This window comes from Zeus faber (assembly GCF_960531495.2).
Source record: "Zeus faber genome assembly, chromosome: 5".
Classification (NCBI taxonomy): Eukaryota; Metazoa; Chordata; class Actinopteri; order Zeiformes; family Zeidae; genus Zeus; species Zeus faber.
In genome coordinates, this window is record NC_137192.1 from 34,300,456 (window position 1) to 34,317,580 (window position 17,125).

General features: G+C 48.6%; 1 protein-coding gene across 1 annotated transcript; it reads left to right on the forward strand.

Annotated features, from left to right (window-relative positions):
• The first annotated feature begins 2,387 nt into the window (after nt 1-2,387).
• Nucleotides 2,388-14,410, forward strand: LOC307229922 (sodium-dependent neutral amino acid transporter SLC6A17-like). Its single transcript, XM_080000049.1, has 12 exons — nt 2,388-2,514; nt 5,855-6,354; nt 10,023-10,180; nt 10,896-11,022; nt 11,390-11,571; nt 12,101-12,211; nt 12,313-12,554; nt 12,685-12,877; nt 12,965-13,157; nt 13,377-13,536; nt 13,637-13,799; nt 13,883-14,410. Exons 2-12 carry the CDS (start codon nt 6,051-6,053, stop codon nt 14,279-14,281), a joined length of 2,232 nt encoding a protein of 743 aa, XP_079856175.1. The 5' UTR covers nt 2,388-2,514; nt 5,855-6,050; the 3' UTR covers nt 14,282-14,410.
• The last annotated feature ends 2,715 nt before the right edge of the window (nt 14,411-17,125 follow it).

Here is a 17,125-nt window from a genome sequence, read left to right on the forward strand (position 1 = left end):
GGGGCCCGTCTTTATTCCTCGCGTTTATCATCCTTCTCCCTCTTGCCTCGCAGTGTGGCTCCGTCCCCGGCGGCGTCTCCCTCCTGTCTCCCTGCTTCCTGTCTCGTCCATTCGTAATCACACTCCATGTGTCTCGGTTTACACCCCCAACCTGCCTGTCGACGCCCACAAACCCCCCCGAGCCCCCCAAACACCCCAAACCCTCCGCACCCGACGGGCATCGGCAGTCAGTGCTGACCAGGATGGGGGGCGGTCCAGCTGTGACATCACTTCCCTAGAACTCCGAGGCTGCTGTGCCGGATTCGCACAAAAAGGTACTTACTGTCTTATTGCTGCTATTGAGGATATGTTTGCTTTCTGAATGAAGTACTGCAAAAAAAAACAAAAAAAAAAAACAGACAATGGGTTCAAAGCTAAATGTGACTCTAACGTCCTCCAATAAAAACAGTCAGTTGTCTCTGTGGCCCCATCCGTTGAAATAGTATCTGCAATGTCTGGGTGAACAGCTCCGCACGACGTCAAAAGAACTCCAATCCGCAGGATACAACAAGAACCATCACCACCAAAGCGGTTTGTACATTTGAAACGTCCCTTTCCCTCTGTGTTCTCATGTGGGCCGCCGCAAAGACCGGAGTTTCGGGCGCCCGTGCACGTGGCGGAGGCGGTCGACGGCGAAAGCAACGGGATCGACGGCGGCTCGCCGACAGGCGGGGGAGAAGGCAGCGTCCAGGCATTGCCGTGGCAACTGACCCCGACGGCAAGCCGCGAAAAGGTGCGAGGGCCCCGCCCGGGAATGAGCAGGACAGGCGCCTGATCGCCAGGATCTTCACGCAGAGGAGAAATACCGCCCCCCAAACTTAGCCGTTGAAAAACGGTGAACAGATGCGCCGCTGCTTTCCTGATATTCTTCCGACAGGGGGGTCCCGAGGGAGCGCCGAGAGCACGTCCGCCTCGGGACCAGGAGGCCACGCTATTTAAAGCTGGAAACGCTGAACGGCCGATCGGACGGCTCCTTGAACCCGGGGGCACGACACACAGTGGGGTCAATAACAACAGCGGCAAAGCAAACCCCGGCGATAACACCCCGAGATAACACTTCCGGGGGCCACGCGCCTCTCACCAGGGGGGACAGGGGCATCAGGAACAAGAGCGGTTTAAGATCCACAGCAGACGTCGGACCCCAGGGAACGATGGCGGTGGAATGATGACACATAACCTCGGGATATAGATAATATTTAACCAGCTCAACCACGTCCACGCGTTTGCTCCTATGACCCTTCAGACCAGCTGACCAAAAAGAAAAAGGCGGTCCAGGCTGCGGCACGTGGGACCGGGAGGAGAGAATCCAAACGAGAGGTTTGGATGAAAAATGCTTCGAGGACAAAATCCATTCCTGGTTGTTGACGGTCATAAGAAAAACACTCCAGTGGAAGCTTATTATTATTCTACCAATTCGTTTTGCACAGCCTTTGCCGTTTTGCCCTCTGATCATCCCACTGCACTGCCACGTGTCTGATATACCTGATAAATAAAGTCTGTTAAATCTTGACTGGGGTCAGATTTAAAAAAAAAAAGTGATACGTGTTTATATAATAACAATTATTATTTTTTTTTTTTATGCTTTTTGTGTTTCCCGCTCATGGATTCCCATGTACATTTCCAAAATGCCTGTAAAATATAAGTCAGTATTTGGGTTCAGTGAAATAGATTCCGGTCTGTGACTATTTGTGTTGTTTATTCCGTTGTGCGGTGTCAACAAATCTGCAACTCTTAATTAATTTGGTATTTGGTGACTGGTCACTCATCCTTGAAACTCTGGGGACGTGAAGGGACAACCTGCAAACTGTGGCGACTGGAGTTTTGTGTTTCCTTCGTTGATGAACCGGGTGGTTTTTTTTTATCGCCTGGCTCCAGCCTCCGCGGGGGGCGCAGCGGATAACCTTGAGAACGCCCCCCCCCCCCCTCCGATGGGTGTGACGTCACGCGCCGGCCGCCTGCGTCACCGCGCGCGCCCCGGCAGTCCCTCGCGCTCGCGCGCCGCCGGGTGCCACTCCACGGGAGGGAAGCTGCGCGGGCGGACCTGACTCCTGCGGACCTGACTCCTCCGGACCTGACTCCTCCGGACCTGACTCCTACGGACCTGACTCCTCCGGACCTGACTCCTACGGACCTGACTCCTCCGGACCTGACTCCTACGGACCTGACTCCTACGGACCTGACTCCTACGGACCTGACTCCTCCGGACCTGACTCCTGCGGACCTGACTCCTCCGGACCTGACTCCTCCGGACCTGACTCCTACGGACCTGACTCCTCCGGACCTGACTCCTACGGACCTGACTCCTCCGGACCTGACTCCTCCGGACCTGACTCCTACGGACCTGACTCCTCCGGACCTGACTCCTCCGGACCTGACTCCTCCGGACCTGACTCCTCCGGACCTGACTCCTCCGGACGGGACGCTGTGAGGAGACGCTCCGACTCCACCGTCGTGGACGTCGCTGGACGAGCGGCGGTGAGCGGCGCGGCTCGCGTGGGGCGTGGGGACGCGCTGTCACCCGCGCAGAGGTTATTTCAGCGGAGCGTAGTGCGGGCGGGAATTTTCGCAGAACTTTTTGCAGATTAAAAAAAAAAAAAGCGTTTAAATCCATCTGACTGGTGCCCTGTAGCCTGCGGCGTGCGCTCCTTCCATCGCTTGTCATTTTAAAGTACTCGTGAATAACTGTGTGGAATTTGCGCAAGGAAAAAAAAAAATACTTTATCCCATGTGAGAGCTATGTTTTGATGCCGTGAAACACCAGGATCGCGAATCACACGTTTGTATTTGACCTTGAGTGTGTGTATTTTGGAGTCGCCATTCATAATAGAGCAGCAGAAAGACAGTGCGCGCCCAGGCAGAATATGACGCTCATCACCACGAAGAGAGGCGAGACAATAAGAGCCCAATGCCACGTAGTGTTTATTATAATTACAATAAAGTTTTATTTGATTGCGGTTAGGCGTCAGCTTTATTTTTTTAAAGGCAACTTTGTAGAGTTGAGTGCTTTTGAGCGAATCCTTCAGGAAATTGAATGGCCAATGACTCCCCAATGTTGAAATACTGTACAGAAGGATGTGTTCTTATGATGCTTGCCTTCATAGATGAAGCCTTGCCAGTCATGCACGCACTGGTATGTCATTGCTGTTTTTGCATTCACACTGAAATTCAGATCCAGGAAGAATTAACTTGATAATTTACTTTATGAGGACTTCATATGCAAGCAGTGCAATGTATAGGCATTGCTATTTTGCTTCCATCTGTGCTTTCTTGTGCTGGTTTTCAGGAGGTTTTCCATTTAAGGCTCAACATTATATTTTCTTCGCAATTATCCCTTTCCTATAATAAACACGCAGCAGATATTTTGAGCTAAAACCATTCATCAAAGTAAGTGCCCACTTTCTGCTTCCATGTAGTATGAGTATAGCTCGGGTTAACTCCCCGCGAGCAATTACATTACAATCATCTATACAGTTTATAGAGGGAAGAAATGGGCCATCGGAATTATTTAAATCAATCAAATGATGAGATGAGGAATATCGCATAATGAAGGCACAGTAATGCGTGCATGAGGGGCGGCCATGTTTCTGAAACCATTGTTGGCTTCCCGCTGCAACCTTCTCTCTTGGGATGGTAGCTCAGGAGGTAGAGCTGGTGGTCTAGTAATCTAAAAGTTGCGGGTTGGATCCCAGGCTCCTCCTGCTAGCATGCTGTAGTGTCCTTGAGCAAGACACTTAACCCCTAATTGCTCCTGATGGCTGCGTCCGTCGGTGTTTAAATAATTGTAAGTCGCTTTGGATAAAAGCGTCTGCTAAATGTAATGTAATGTTCTCTTTGGCATGATAGGCACATCCACGTAATAGTCCTCTCACACGATCATACTCAAACGCGGATTTAAACCTAATCTACGAGGGGGAAAGGGATTACTTCAGAAAACACAAAGTCCCCCTTTATTTCTATGAAGGTATGACAGTGCCCATGCTTTTTTTTTCGTGTGGTGGCGTGCACTGTATATAATTGCATCATTCTTTCAGATGCTTCAGATGTCCTGTGGAAAGCTGAGCAGCTTTGTTTGGTCAGGGTTATTGGTGGGGCTGGCTGCGTCGTCATTCTTCTCCAGTGTGCGCTGGACGTGCCTTGCAGGCTACAGTGGGAGGTTGAGAGGTTTAAATCACATAGGATTAGGATGAGGTTCCCTGTGCAACTTGTGAATGGGGATGGATTACTGCATCGTGCACTGACTATGTCATGCTCGGGAGGGAATCTGTTGTGATGTAGGAAATCATCTGCACGTAGAGATGGCCCCCACGCACGGGGGATGCTCTTTGTTTACCAAAAACAACAACGTTTGCCAAACGTAGGCTGGGAATGGTGGCTTTTTGGCTCTTGTGTACGCCAGACATGTCATGGAATTATAGTACACGGCTCTCAAAGGCTTTGAAATAAGTTCAAGTTTTTTGGAATTTATTTGGATATTACCCATGAACAGTGGATGACTTCATGCCCACTATTGGCAGTGCCATGCCATTGTTCCGACGGCCCATTATTCCCAAACCCCAATAGTCTGAAAAATGTCCCATTGGACATGGATGACACCCTAACCTAACCCTAACCATCTCTAACCTTACACCTAAATGGAATTCGGGTTAGGGTTAAATAATTAACGCAATGTTCTGCAGTTCAGTCCATCATCATTTTTCGAGCAGTGTTTTCGTCTCCGGCGTGGGATGCCGACCCCTAGGGATCCCAAACGAGACTTTTCTATTTGGATTCAGTGTCTGGTAGATCTCGCTCTCTCTCTCTTTATTTTTTTATTTTTATTTTTGGATCAGAGACACGACTCAATAAATAATGAGGCTTGGGCTCGGGATGTTGGATCAGGAGGACCACATGACTGTGGTTCATCACACAGAGCCTCCTGCTCGCTTCCGACATTACGTTTGGGTCGAACCAACCTCTCGCTGAAAGAGGGGTGAGGATGCTGGTGCAGGGCTTCAGGGGATTAGGGGATTTACAGGGGGGGGGGGGGGGGGAACAAAAAAAACTTCCCTAAAGTTAAGCTCCCATGCAGGGCAGGGAAATGAAGTGAAACAATTTGTCGGATTGAGAATTTTTTGGGAGAAAAAGTTGTATCAATCTGCGCCGCATATCATTCGATTGGGTCTTTCCAGCTTGGAAATGATGAAATAACTTATCCAAGTGTCATTGCGTCATGTTTTCGATGTAGCCTACTTGCACTTTTATTTTTCTGTATTTTATTTTACTTATACGTAATCTATGTAATCAATGTCGTGGATATTAAAAGGGGACATGCCGATTGGCGCAAGTTGATCGAAAACAGCCGGGCTCCACACACAGAGCTGTTGACTGAACATAAATAAACAGAGGGGAGGGGGATTCATCTTATTCAGCTCATTGCAAATATTCAAACCAAACCCTTTTTTAACTGCATCATGCGCCCTTTTATTTGAGTATTACCGCAAGACAGTGAGTTTCATTTGTGTTTCTCCTCTGGCCAAAAGTCACTTGTCCTCCAGCTCCTCCACGCTGTGGCAAATACATCTCCTGACGTGACGCCTGCAGAGATAAAGGCGCTCCGAGTCAGCGTCTTCTGAGAAGCATAAACAAGCTTTAAATGGGAGAGTGATTGTGTCGGTGGCTCGACTGTAATCTGAAGCCTTATTGAAGGACCGCTCTGGCAGGTTAAAAAAAACCAAACACAATATTTAACACAAATGTTGTTAAAAAAATATAGTTTTTGAAAAACAAGCAGCGATGTAAAAAGTAATGATTTGTCTCCTCTGTGTCTTTGATGCAGGACCAGAACTGAACTGGGTTCGAGCCCCTTCCTTCGCTCTCTGTGGCATAGAACCGCTCCTCCAGCGTCACTCTACACTATTCCATTCTCTCTGTTTCTGCAGACCTCTCTCTCTCTCTCTCTATCTCTCTCTCTCTCTCGCCATCCCTCCCCCAAATTCCCAGCTTTCCCCCCTGGCCCCCCGGCGTTTTCCCCGATGCGTAAGAACAGCAAGGTGACGCAGCACGAGCAAGGCCATGAGCACGTCACCGAGTCCGTGGCCGACCTGCTCGCCCACGAGCAGCCGCTGGACTACAAGAGCAGCAGCCTGAACGTGGGCGCGGCGGCGGCGGCGGCGGCGGCGGCGGGGGGGAGGAAGGTCCCGCAGCTGGACGTCCCGGAGAACGACGGTCGCCCGGCGTGGAACAGCAAGCTGCAGTACATCCTGGCGCAGGTGGGCTTCTCCGTAGGCCTTGGAAATGTGTGGCGCTTCCCCTACCTGTGCCAAAAAAACGGAGGAGGTGAGTCGGACGCCGTTGTCCCTCCTGTGGCTGACGTGTTTGCAGACGCCCTTGGAGGATAAAGCCGCTTCAGGGGCGCAAAGGCTTGGTCACCGCAGGGTTGGCACCGGTTGTTTTTTTTTACCAGCGAGGCACAAATTTGTCATCAGAGCTGGACAACTACAAACCGGTGCCGTGCCGAGGGTACGGTGAGCGTACCTTAGAGCAGTGGTTCTCAACCTTTTTCATATATAATTTGAAACGCATTAGGCCACAGAGCCTGTTTGAGATCATTTATTGCTATGATGTCGTGGTGATGGGGTCCTTGTTCTAAATTCTCATTCCACATTCTAACGGCACTAACGTCTCGCATGACGGTGACATTAAACCAACTGATCATTTTGCCAGGGACCTCTCGAGGCTCTGGAAGGACCACCCGGGTGGTCCCCGGGCCCCCTCGTTGAGAATCACTGCCGGCGTGACGTGCCGTTGTAGCCCTAAAGTAGTGACGAGCCCGTCCTTTATTTTCCAAGAGCGGATGTTAAACAGAGTTATTTATGTTGGAAAGAATGGAACTCGAGCTGTGTGAGACGTGGGGTTCAGAGATCATGCAAGAGAACTTTAAGAGAACACATGAAGAGAACACATGAAGAGAACACATGAAGAGAATGCGTTAAGAGAACACATGAAGAGAACACATGAAGAAAACACGTTAAGAGAACACATTAAGAGAACACGTGAAGAGAACACATGAAGAGAACACGCATAAAGAGACCGCATGAAGAGAACACGTTACGAGAACACATGAAGAGAACACATGAAGAGAACACATGAAGAGAACACATGAAGAGAATGCGTTAAGAGAACACATGAAGAGAACACATTAAGAGAACACATGAAGAGAACACGTGAAGAGAACACATGAAGAGAACACGCATAAAGAGAACGCATGAAGAGAACACGTTACGAGAACACATGAAGAGAACACATGAAGAGAACACGCATTAAGAGAACACGCATTAAGAGAACAGATGAAGAGAACACGTGAAGAGAACACGTGAAGAGAACACATGAAGAGAACACATGAAGAGAACACGCATTAAGAGAACAGATGAAGAGAACACGTGAAGAGAACACGTGAAGAGAACACGTGAAGAGAACACATGAAGAGAACACGCACTAAGAGAACACGCATTAAGAGAACAGATGAAGAGAACACGTGAAGAGAACACGCATTAAGAGAACACGCATTAAGAGAACAGATGAAGAGAACACGTGAAGAGAACACGCATTAAGAGAACACGCATTAAGAGAACAGATGAAGAGAACACATGAAGAGAACACATGAAGAGAACACGCATTAAGAGAACACGTGAAGAGAACACGTGAAGAGAACACGCATTCGTAGTCGAGAGGCCTCAGACAGATCTACGAGATCCGTGTATATCTTCCCGTGTGATGAGTGGCTGCTCGCTCGCCTGTGACTCCTGTCCTAGGGATCCACAGCGCGGCGACAGGAGCAAGATCTATATAAAGCCGCGCTATTGATCACGACCGCGCTGACGCCCCGGTCAACAAGGAGGAGACCTTTGAAAAATGGATGAGCTCTGTCGCGACGCTCATTTATCTGCTTCTGCCGGGTAACCGGAGAAGCACTTTTGTTGTGAGCCCGTCTGCATCGTAGCCGGAAATCCCGTGTTCATGATGAATCGATATCCGGCCGCGGTCAGAAGATTCTTCGTTTGACCCACACACACACCACAGCACATGCATCCTGGAGCCAGGAGCAGTGGGCACCACACAGCAACGCAGCCGGGGGCCAATTCCAAGTGTCCATCGCTGGTCGGACGACGATGCTGTGCATGCTTTTTAGTAGGGGCCCTTACAAGGAGGAAAACCCCACGTGAGCACGGGGAGAACATGCAAGCTCCACACAGAAAGGCCCCTCATCGGGAGATAACCCGCCGGAGCGCGGCGCCAACAGTGCCCCAGGCGGGAATCGAACCCAGCACCTTCTTGCTGCGAGGCAGCACTGTGCCACCGCGCCGCTTAGTGTCTATATCCAATTCCGTCAGGTTGAGTGACAATGTTTCACCCTTTCATTTACAACCCGACGGCCAATTGCAACCGCATAACAAAGTCTGGGACGTGGGACGGTCATCGCTCCTCCCCACGGCCCCGGTCAGTTACACCTTCTGTTTTAACACCTGGTCCACGTCCCTCTCTGTCTCGCGTCTTACTTTGGAGCTGGTGCAGAAAGCCTCGGAGCGATGGGTTTCGGTTGAGGGGTCACGGTGTTTGTCAGCCGGCCTGACGACGCTGGCAGGGGCCCAAAACTTCGGCAAATGTTCTGTGCCGACCCCCCCGTCCCGCTCCGGTCTAAATATAGCCGCGCCTCGTCGCTCCTCCCCTAATATGTCAACGCCATATTGGTGTAGCAGCGATGAAGTGCTGGAGAGCACGACGCTAAGAGCCCGCTTGTTCCTCAAAGTAGTTGTTACTTCTGACGTTGTAATATTAGTACACGCCGTACGTTTCCGCGTGCGGCTTGATGACTCAGCCCCCGCGCATCAAACACACTTGCCTCCTGATTAAGTCCCCGCCGGATTAAGCAGGAAGGGGACAAATATAGACGTCATTATAACGCCATAAATCGGATGAAATTCACGAATAAACATGGAGATGCAGTCGGCTTCATCTGGCTAAGAGTGGGAATAACGCGGTTTGGAGTTCTCCTGATTATTATGCAAATGTGAGACTTATTCTGGCAGCAACTTGTTCAAGTTGAAGTTGGTTTGACTTGGTGGACGATGGCCACACTCTCCGCTCACCACGAAGGAAGAAAAATGTTAAATTCTAACGTGCTTGCCTTTCATTTTGTATTGTTAAAAGAGAGTTATCTGGAAGGAAAAACACGTTTTGTAGCACTCTGCAGAGTGAAGTGAAAAATTGAATTATTTGGACATTAAAATGTCTTTTCATGTTATTTGCTGTATCAGAAAATAATTTGTAATATGAACGTAACATGATATGCAGCACTAATAAACATGCATGCGTTTTTTACCCCCCAAAATAACACATCCAATATGTTAAGAGACTATGGCAATATATTCAGGTATTATTTGCATTTTGAAGCTGTTTTACTAATATTCTACCAAAACTTCTCATTAATATCCTTGAGTGCACTGAAAAAATACATTAAACAATAGATTAAAATGGAGTAGGCCACGCGCTTTGCTGCTGCCCATAGTGGAGGGAGAGCGTTCTGGTTAAAAGACTATAATTTAAACAGAGGATCAACAGTTCGGGCCCCATGTAAGCAAACATCTGCCTGGATAAAGAGTCCAGGATTTTGCAAATCCTGCTTGGCAAACACCGGCCACCCGTAACTAGGTTGCTCAGTAAGAGGCGGCGAGGTGTGGTGAAACGAAATAACCCTGACTTCCTTAAAGGGTTGGGGATGGATTTAATCCAGATTAGGATCCTGTGAAGCCGTGGCATAGATGGGATTGGGTTTGATTCTAGTGGATGGTAACAGGAGCCCACCGGTGCATCTGGGTGACTCAGCAGAGGGGGAGAGGGGCAGGGATTCAGCCAGGACGCTCCAGTCCAAGGACGGAGGAACAAAGCGCCGATGTTCACGGCTGTGTCTTTCCCTGAATGACTGAGCCGGCTTTCCTGCCTTCCAGGCGCCTATCTGGTCCCCTACTTCATCCTCCTCATCATCATCGGCATCCCGCTCTTCTTCCTGGAGCTGGCGGTGGGCCAGAAGGTCCGGCGCGGGAGCATCGGGGTGTGGAACTACGTGTGTCCCCGTCTGGGGGGGATCGGAGTGTCCAGTTTGATGGTAGGTTGCAGCGGGGCTTTCACGTCGCAGCTGCTCTCTGAATGTGGGTTCTCCAATCCCGGCAAGCGATAGCGCCGCCCGTTTGAGGACCGTTCCAACGTCCCTCGTCGCCTCCATTTCACTCCTCCATGAAAGTTAGCCTCTTTATTTATTTTTTTTCTTTTTCAGCCTAACACGGCTGGTGCAGAAGCGGCTAAAAATATCCCGTGAAAGATCACAGTGGAAACCGCTGAAAGAGAGGGCTTCAATAATTCATGCTTTCCCCCGACCTTATTTAGAGACTGAATGTCATCGCTGGCATTGAAGCTCGGCATCAGCATGGGACCAAAGCATGGGGCCTAAATCGAATGAAGTCACATAGAGGATAGCAGCAGTGATGCAGAAATAATTGTTATTATGATGGAGGTTTTTTTAATTAATGTATTCATTTTTGTTTTTATATTGGTCTTTTTTTTAACATAATTCAGTGTCATATTCGGTCTCGTATTTTTGTGTATTTTCTCTCTGAAAGGGATACAATTAACAGCATAACTTTTGTACAATGCACCATTCGTGAGACTTAACACTTGTACATGCGCAGTTAAAAAAATAACAATTAAATAAATAGACAAATACATAATAAATTAATAAATGATCTTATTATTTTATTGAAGTAAAAATTTAAATGAAACCCTCATCGACTAACAATGTGTATTGTAAATATCTGTACCTGCAGGTGTGTGGCTTTGTGGGTCTCTACTACAATGTGATCATTGGCTGGAGCATCTTCTACTTCTTCCAGTCCTTCCAGTACCCTCTGCCTTGGAGCGAATGCCCGATTATAAAGAATGGAACTCTGGCTAGTAAGTGAAATCATAACACAGTGTGTGCGTGTGTGTCAGGAGCAGTTTCCCACCTCTGCAGTAACAGGTGAGGAAGCCCTTGTTGCTGTGCACCAAACCACGGGCATGAATCACCACCCCCCCCCCCCCCCCCCTCAAGGTTGAAGCGTTAAACGTGATAAAAATAAAAATGTAAGAAAAGGTCTCAGTCACGCTCCGCACGCCAAGCAGGAGGCCGACCTTGTTCAGTTCACTAATATCTGTGAGTGTCACGACCCTCAGCAAACAACATTGTATTCCCCGTCCCCCTCTCCCTTCACTCAAATCCCCGCCCGGCATCTCCTCCGTCGTGGCCCCTCCCTCCCTCCCTCCCTCCCTCCCTCTGCAGTCGTGGAGCCGGAATGCGACAAAAGCTCGGCCACCACCTACTTCTGGTACCGCCAGACGCTCAACACCACCAGCACCATCGCAGAGAGCGGCGGGCTCAACGTCAAGATGACCCTGTCCCTGCTGGTGGCCTGGATCATCGTCTGTCTGGCCGTCATCAAAGGCATCGCCTCCTCGGGGAAGGTACCGGGAGCGTGGGGCCGAAGAGGGGCGGCGGTACAGGGGGGCCGTGCTGATGAGTAACCTCACTGCGGAGGCGGCCCCTGGTAGTCGCTGGTTTTCCGTTGCTCCGGAACCTGGATCACAATCCGTTTATTAGGGACATTTTCGCACGGAAGCAATCTGACACGGGGAGGACTGACGAGGATTAGCATTAAAAAGCTTAAAAGTCTGAAGGAGAAATAAAATAATGATTCAATTAAATCAACGCAAATTGCCATCAAATAAAAAAACTGAAATAGCTAAATAGATGTAAGAAAAATACAGAATATACAAAATGTGATACTATGCACAGGATAAACTATCGTAATGGATGTATACGGTGTAACATATGAACTAAGACTATGTACTTACTAAGTAATTACATATTCTACAGTGTTATTTCGATATATTGCAATATATCCTCCATTTAACGCTTCTCAATTTCGGCATCTTTTTTGGACATTTTTCTCCAGTGATTGGTCACTGTATATTCTCCTCTCCCCTTCCACAGGTGATGTACTTCAGCTCTCTCTTCCCCTACCTGGTGCTTTTCTGCTTCCTGGTTCGGGGTTTGATGCTGAAGGGCTCCATCGATGGCATCGCCCACATGTTCACCCCCAAGGTGGGATGGAAACCGTTTGAGCCCCCCCCCCTAGCCCTAACCCCCCCCCCCCCCGAGTCAAACAGGCACTGACACGGCCTCCTCCCGTATGTTCCCCTCAGCTGGAGAAGATGCTGGAGCCCCAGGTGTGGAGGGAGGCGGCCACGCAGGTTTTCTTCGCCCTGGGCCTGGGCTTCGGGGGCGTCATCGCCTTCTCCAGCTACAACAAGATCGACAACAACTGTCACTTTGACGCCGTGCTGGTGGCCGTCATCAACTTCCTGACGTCCATTCTGGCCACGCTGGTGGTGTTTGCCGTGCTGGGCTTCAAGGCCAACATCATGAACGAGAAGTGTGTCGTGGAGTAGGTCCAAAGGTTTTTTTCGCCAAGATCCGGGTCCTGAGTCCTGAGTCCCGGGAGACGTTTGACACCCGGAAAAGAGGTTTCCACACTTCTCTGACGACACCCGTCTCTCTCTCTCCTCCCCCCGCAGCAACGCCGAGAAGATCATGGGCTACCTGAACTCTCACGTTCTGAGTCACGACCTGATCCCGCCGCACGTCAACTTCTCCCACCTGACCACGCCGGACTACGCCGAGATGTACGGCGTCATCAAGGCGGTGAAGGAGAGCAGCTTCTCCCAGCTGGGTCTGGAGCAGTGTGTCCTGGAGGACGAGCTCAACAAGGTGCGTCCTCCTCCCGCCCGTGCTTTTTCGCTTCCTTTTGTTCCGGCGTTTATGAGCGGCGCTCAGAGACTCCCTCCCCCCCCGCAGGCCGTGCAGGGTACAGGTCTGGCCTTCATCGCCTTCACCGAAGCCATGACCCACTTCCCGGCTTCCCCCTTCTGGTCGGTGATGTTCTTCTTCATGCTCATCAACCTGGGCCTGGGCAGCATGATCGGCACCATGACGGGCATCACCACGCCCATCCTGGATACCTACAAGGTCCAGAAGGAGCTCCTCACCGGTGAGCCCTGGTGACAGTGGGCAGCCCGCGGCCTTTTAATCATGAGATTTAAATGTGTGCTACCGGATGGAGAGAAAAACCACAAACAAACTGTTTCTCTGACCCTCTCTCACACACTTTATACCGGGGCAGAATAATTCTGTGCGACGGCATATTATTTGTGTTTTCTACCGGATTTAACCAAATCTTTTTTTTTTCTGCTCCCCCTATTGTCCCCAGTGGGCTGCTGCATCTTTGCCTTTTTCTGTGGGTTACTGTTTGTTCAGCGCTCGGGGAATTACTTCGTCACCATGTTCGACGACTACTCTGCCGGTCTTCCGCTCACGATAGTGGTCATCCTGGAAAACGTGTCGGTCGCCTGGATTTACGGCACCAAGAGGTGAGACTTCCTGAGTGGGCCGCTGAGGTACGGAGAAGGGGGGGGCGGGGGCCTTGGCAGCGGCCCAACCTGCAGCTCAACCTCCTGTTCCCTTCACCAGGTTCATGCAGGACCTGGAGGACATGTTGGGCTTCCGGCCGCACTCCTTTTATTTCTACATGTGGAGGTACGTGTCTCCGCTGTGTCTCATCGTGCTCATCTCAGCCACCGTCATAGAGATGGCCATCAGCCCGCCGGGATACAGCGCCTGGGTCCAAGAACTGGTCAGTGCGCGTGTGCGTGTGCATGTGTCCATCACGCCATGTAGCTTGGATATTCAGTGTACCCTCCTCTTCCTCGCCTCCAGGCCCAGGAGCGCTTCCAGAGCTACCCCCCGTGGGCCCTGTGCATGTGCTTCGCCCTCATTGCGGTGGCCATGTTGCCCCTGCCCGTCGTCTTCATCGCCCGCCACTTCAACCTGCTGTCGGACGGCTCCAACAAGCTGTCCGTCTCCTACCGCAAGTCCATGATGAAGGACATGTCCAACCTGGAGGAGCAGAACGAGACGCGGTTCATCCTGGGCGCCAAGGCCGGCGAGGCGGCCCCCGCCCTGCCTGCGCACAGGACGTACCTGGGCGCCCAGGGAAGCAAGCAGCCGGACCCCAACTCCCTGTCCCCCAGTAGCTGCTATGGGACCGGCTACCAGAACGCCGCCATCAGCCCCACCACTCCGACCACGCCCGACACCCCCGAGTCGGACTACTGATCGCTGTCCACCCCCTCGCCACGAGAGCGCCGCTCCGTTGTTCTCTCTCGCTCGCTTTCTCTCTCCTTTTAGTCAAAGTTCAACCACATATAACCTCCAGTAGGGGTCACTGCAGTGCAGCTTAAAATCCACCCCCCCCCCCCCCACGCAGTACTATCAGAACTACATTATGACCAATTCTACTACGTATTCTCAATTCACTACAGCACAGGTACAGTACCTGAGGTCACAGCCGCCTCTGAATGTGCGTGAGACGTCTCTTTTAATTCTGATAGGCAGGTAGACAGTTTACTGGGATGTACCTCACGTGGAAGACCAGAAGTATAAATTGATGTTTTGCAACTGAATTATTACACATTGTGGGATGTTGCGTCGGAGTGTCACATGTTTTTTTTTTAAATTACCCTTATAAAAAAACACCCCGGCAGAGCACTTCCCCCACGCTGCAGGAATTCTAATGTAGTGTAGTATGTTTGTATTATTATGCAGTGACCCCATTGTGTGTGTGTGTGCGTGTGTGTGACTACAGTAGCATTGTTGAATTTAATACTGTACTGATGCACTCACCTAGGAAATACCTCTTAAGTTTAGTTTTGTGTTCAAAGCCCTGAGTTCAGAGGGCTCTGTGTAATAAGGCTGCTGTAATCCCTTTGTATTTCCCTTTGCAAGCACACACACACACACACACACACACACACACACACACACACACACACACACACACACACACACACACACACACACACACAGGTTCTGTCTGTTTTCTATGTCCCCACCAAGTATTGTTCCGTGTTCAGGATTGATATGACATAATAACCAGGTCATTATTAATTCAAGCCACATTTAATCTGTCAGTTTTGTTGTAATCTCCACCAAAGAGTCAAATGTGAACGCTCACTTGAAGATAGAACATTTTCATTATAGTCCAGAGCGGCAGATCTCCTGCTATTTCATTTATTAGATCAGTAACTGATTAATAACAAAAAATCACATGCTCAATTGGGCGGATAAACGTACAAAGATTAACTTTGTTTAAAGCTAAAGAAAAATGTACCATATTCAGATGTTTTTGATGAACAAAGCGACGGCCTATTCATCAAGTGCAAGGCTCTTTGAAAACTCCTGAGATATCGTGATGACTTTTCACACGCACACCTCACAATAGTCCACTAAATGTTTTTCCAATTATTTTGCAGAGCCCTATTACCGCATCGAATTTGCCAGCACATTGTTTTGATTCCGAATGTTCGGCTGCACTGTGAAGCTCTGCACGCAGACATTCAAGCACCGCACACGGTCAAGCACCGCACGCGGTCAAGCACCGCACACGGCTGCAGCGGGAGCACAAACTGTAACGCACAAAATACACAAAACACTAAATGTTCACTCCAAGCACAAACAACAGCACAGATAATGGTAATAACACTATTTCCGCACATATTTTTACCTCAACAGTCATGAGAACAAATGATTTGGGGATTACTTAAAGACTTAAAGCACAACGTAAATAATGTTGCTTTAAAATGAAAAACAAAAAATAATATACTTAGATGCACTGACCTTGTAACAGCTGATACTATGATCATGTTAAAAAAACAAAACAAAAAAAAACATAAGAAGTTGAGGAATAACTGGTCCCACGTTGGAATAATATCTGTTCAGATATCTTAACTGATCGTAGATGAGTCAGATATTATGATCAGTTATTAATCTCTAAGACACTTGTTTCTGATCCAACTATGACGTGTGCGTCCACAAAGTGATGACACACACAACGTGCTGCACTGCGAGTCACTGATGTGGGAATAACAGGGAAAGTCAGTCCTTACACAAAAGGATCATTTCATCAAATGAATGTGCTGCGAATGTGAATTCCGTCGTTATCAATGATTTACAAGTCAAATGTTCACATAATTATAGCGTATTCATGTTTGTTATTCACCAACCTCCTCGTTCTCCCAAGTGTTTAGGTTATAAACCTTATTCTAAGAGATTAATACACGTCAGTACTGTGCCACTGGTAACCGCACTGCGCACATCTGTTATGTATTTGCAGTTTCAAAGTGATTAGAATTAAGCTCCATTTATTTAGAAGATAACGTTATTTATTTTTTTATCACGATACTCAAAAGCCATAGCGTTGAGGATTCAAACAGAATATATTTATACTGCTATATACTTACTGTGTGCGTTCGTGTACATTTCAATGATGAGTTTATCAAATGAAGGTTATCAGTACACGTATATATATATATATATATATTTTCATTTTGTTTCATGTATATTTTAACTGTATATTGTAAAGACTTTTGTAGTTTGTGTATCTAATTGTCTATATATGGGGGCAAAAAAAGATGCAGGTAATAATAATTGTATTATAGGAGTGGGTGTGCGAGTGTGTGTGCTCTCTCTCTTAGCTCATCGCTTTACTCCGTTTCGTTCTGTCATCAGTCAGATCATGCAGTAAACCTTCATGCGTGCGTCGCGTAGAGACACCTGTTGTTCCAGTCCGTAAACATTTGTAACGTAGTCAAATTATAACGAAATCAATTTGATTCATGTTAAGTATATGAATGTCTTAAAAAAACAAAAAAAAAAAAACAAATACTTTGAATAGTAGATGTTAGTTGAATTAATATTGAATGTGAACATAACTGCACTTTTCCACTTGAAATCCAAAAGGAGCAAAGTCCTTTTCTTAATGACGGTCGCTCTCTCTCGGGTACAGTCTTTGTATGGATAGCAAGTTATGAGCAATAGTATTAGCGATGCAATAGTGAAGACCTATCCAAAGGAAACGTAACTCCTGTGCTGGAGTATTAATGGGTATGGACGTGTCCGTGC